General features: G+C 64.7%; 1 protein-coding gene across 1 annotated transcript in view; it reads right to left on the reverse strand.

The window, feature by feature from the left end:
* Positions 1–72: 72 nt before the first annotated feature.
* The window catches only part of NDUFB7 (NADH:ubiquinone oxidoreductase subunit B7), a 4,623-nt gene continuing 1,205 nt past the window's right edge, over positions 73–3,490 (reverse strand). The window contains exons 2-3 of the mRNA XM_029917593.1: positions 526–694; positions 73–265 (exon numbers count right to left, since the gene is read on the reverse strand). Coding sequence (XP_029773453.1) covers positions 133–265; positions 526–694 — 302 coding nt within the window. The 3' untranslated portion in view covers positions 73–132. The remainder of the gene's footprint in view (positions 266–525; positions 695–3,490) is intronic.

Below are 3,490 nucleotides of genomic sequence, written 5' to 3' on the forward strand. Positions count from 1 at the left end.
CTCTGGCTCCGTGTGTTTCTTTTGGGGGCAGGGGGCGGGGCTGGGGAACTGGCACACCACAAGAGGCAGGGATTGGCTGAGGCGCCCAGAGGCTTTTATTTATTCCTGGTCCATAGGGTGGGGGCGGGCCCACTACAGGACTACTTCGGGGGCCACCTCGCCCGGCCCCTGGCCTCTGGCCAGGTCCGCCGCCCTCTGCTCCCTCCGCTTCTTCCGCTGGAGCAGCCTCCGTTCCCGCTCAAACTCCTTCATGCGCATCACGTAGCTGCGGGTGGAGCACACAGGGGGCATCAGCCCCCCCCCCCCAGGCCCCAGGAAGCCGGAGGGAGAGGAGTGGGTGCCCACCGTGATCCTTGGGAGGCCCCCGCCTGCTGTACGCGGGGCTCTGCTCCAGCAGGTGCTCGCTGGCTGACACCCGCAGGCCCCGGGCAGAGGTGGGGCCTCCGCCCGGAAGCCGGGCTGGGCCGGGCCAGCACCCCCTCCCCCGCCCGCGGCCCCTCTTCCCAGCAGGCCGGCCAGGCTCACTCAAGGTGCTCGCAGTAGTCCCAGTCGTGCCGCTCGTGCTTGCAGGCCAGGAAGTTGGGGAAGTTGTCGCGCTTGCACTTGAGCAGCCGGATGAGGTAGTGCGCGCAGTAGTCCCGCTGCTGCAGAGCTAGCTGCGCGTCATTCATCTGCTGCCGCGTGGCCACCATCTCTGCAAGAGATGGGCAGGCACGTTGGGGGCCAACCACCAGAGGCCCGTCCCCACCCCACCCCAGATTCCCGGCACACCCAGTGGGCCACGTGCAACTGGGCCGCACTCTGGATACTGAGGCCCGGACAGGGGGCGGGTCCGTCTCTTCCCTTCACCCCAGGGTCCCCCAACATCTGTATGGGACCCTCGCCTCCCTTCCCTGGGTCTCCTCGCCCTGGGCTCACTCTGGGCAGGCCCACCTCGCGCAGTGCCAGAACCCCTTTCTCCCAGCGCGGCCCTCTGCAGGGCGCACCCCGTGTTGAGCGCGTCGTCTGACAGCCCTGCACCCCAGAGTCCACAGTGCGCGCTGCCTGAGCAACCACGCCAGCTCTGGGTCCTGGTGGGTGAATCCTCCTCTGGGAAGGGGGCCGAGTGGGGGTGCTAGGAACTAGGCACAACCCCAGCCTGCACCCTCCATGTCTGGGGATCTGCATCCCTTCCTCGGCCTCTGTGCCCCCTGGCTCTCCTCGGCACACCAGGGCGGCCACGGCCTCCCTGCATCCTCGGGAGCACTCCTGCTCGGTCCCAGGCCCCAGCTCCTTCCCATCAGCACCACAAGGTGTCCGCGGGGATACTGCACTCTTCCCCACCCCATGGCTGGCTCCTCTGCCCTGGCCTGCCTCTCCGGCCCAGGTCCTCACCTCCTGCTCCTGCACCCCACTCTCTCCCAGCTCCCACACTCCACCTCAGCACTGCTCACACATGGTTCTCACCAGGGCCTCCCGAGATGCCAGGACTCCCCATGCTTCCTTCTAGAACCTTCTCTTCCCCACAGCTCCCTGGGGACCAACCCCTCTCCCGTCCCCTTCCCCACAGCTCCACGGCCGCCCAAACACTGAATGTTGGCTTCCAGTGGCTCTGGCTGGGCACCCTCTGCTCTTTCCAGTCGGCGGCTCTGATTGCTACTCCACCCGTGGGTGAACCCCAGCACGGTCTCTCCACTCCCTCCATCTGAGCCCCAGGCTGGCTTATCCACCTGCAGCCCCCCCCACCCCTGGCTTCTGGGGCAATGGGGCACCAGGATTTAGGGCGCCTACTATGTGCTGGGGACACAGCAGGGAACATGCTAGACAGGGATGCCTGCCCTTGGAGGCAGCACAGACCGCAAGGAGAGAACTAGAGCGCTGCAGAATGTCTGGCGATGCTCACAGCAGGGAGAAAAGCAAAGCAAGGGAGATAGGGGGGCCGGGTCACAGATCTAGGTGGAGGGGTCCCTCAGGAGTGGTATCTGAAAGTGGGGGAGCGAGTCACACAGACACCACTGGAACAGCAGGTGCAAAGGCCCTGAGGTGAGAAGACAGGTTCAGGATGCCCCAGGGATCGGCCTGAGCGTGTGGTCAGAGCCAGAGGCAAACTGTCGGGGGTGGGGGGTGTCACGAACTCCGTTCTGGTCCTGCTGAGTGGGAGCTGCCACACAGGTAGTGCACTTGTGAGCCTGGAGTTCGAGGTTCAGGCATGGCTGGAGATAAAAATGTGGGAGCATCACGAGGCAGGTGAAAGCAGGGGACTAGCAGACACTCCCAGGATGGGCGGGAGCGAGCGGAGACAGACGCCCAAGCAGCGAGGCCCCTAACTGGTCACCAGACAGGGGGGTGGAGGAGGATCACGAGGGGGCATCAGCGAGGTGGGTGGCTGTGCGGGGAGCGGGAGCCACTGACTTGGATGCAACTGCAGCGAGTTGTTGAGAAGTGACAGCGGGGTCCAATGATACAGAGTGAGGGACAGCCCCTTCTGGGGGGCGGCGGGAAGGCCGCTGGGGGGATTACGAAATGGCAGAAGTAACAGTGTGTTGGCATGGCGGTGGGAAATCCAGTGCTGCAAGCGGGGAGAATGGCTGGGGCAGCCCTCTGACAGGTGCGGGGAGATAACGGGGGCACAGAGGGTTCATCTGGAGTGGAGGCTTGGCTGGAGCACGAGCAGAGGGGCCAGAGTAACAGGAGAGAAGGCCAAGGCCCAGGGACACAGGGCGCCCAGGTGAGTTCTATTTCTTTAATAAGAGGATGTAAAGGGACAGGCGGGCAGAGGTGGGAGGGAGGCGCCGGAGCCAGAGGGAAGGTGTGGGACAGGGGTCTGGGAAGGCCCCAGAGCGAGCCAACTGCCAGGGAGTATGGCGGGAAAGCCAGCAGCACGAAGGGTCCATGAGGGGAGCAAAGGGGAGATGGAGGGGAGACGTTTCTCCCCCGTGGTGTTCGGCTGCACCGGGTCACATGCCGAGAGCCCCCAGCTGCAGACAGTTTTGGTAGAGTCAAGCAAGCAAGTGGAGCAAAGGCCTGTGGGATTGTGGGCAAAGCGAGGAGTGATGGGCAGTGGGAAGGATTCACGGGATCAGGAGGAGGGGGTGCTGGTGGACTGTGGGTTCAGGTGGGGCTGCAGGACTGTCAGCATATGTGGCCCTGGGGGCGCCGGACGCCTCTTTTCTCAAATCCGCACCTCTGCGCACAGTGCCGGCTCCGGTCTCCCTGTCCGGGTCCACCCCGCGGCCAGCACAACCTTCTGACAACGCTAATCTGCCCAGAAGCACCGACCCTCCCCTCTCCTTGTATTTCATCTGGGCAACGCCTACTTATCGCTCTCAGATATCGCCTCCAGCCACTGCCTCCTGGAAGCCTGCCTCGATATCCCCCAGGTGCGGCGCCCAAGATGTGCCTGGCTCCGCTGTCCCTCCCGCGGGGCTGGAGTTCCCTTCGGTCACTGCCTGCTGTGTGCGCGGTGCCCAGCTTGAGACTTGGCCGGGGTGGCCCTCCACACGCTTGACGT

The sequence above is a fragment of the Suricata suricatta genome, chromosome 12 (genome assembly GCF_006229205.1).
Source record: "Suricata suricatta isolate VVHF042 chromosome 12, meerkat_22Aug2017_6uvM2_HiC, whole genome shotgun sequence".
Lineage (NCBI taxonomy): Eukaryota > Metazoa > Chordata > Mammalia > Carnivora > Herpestidae > Suricata > Suricata suricatta.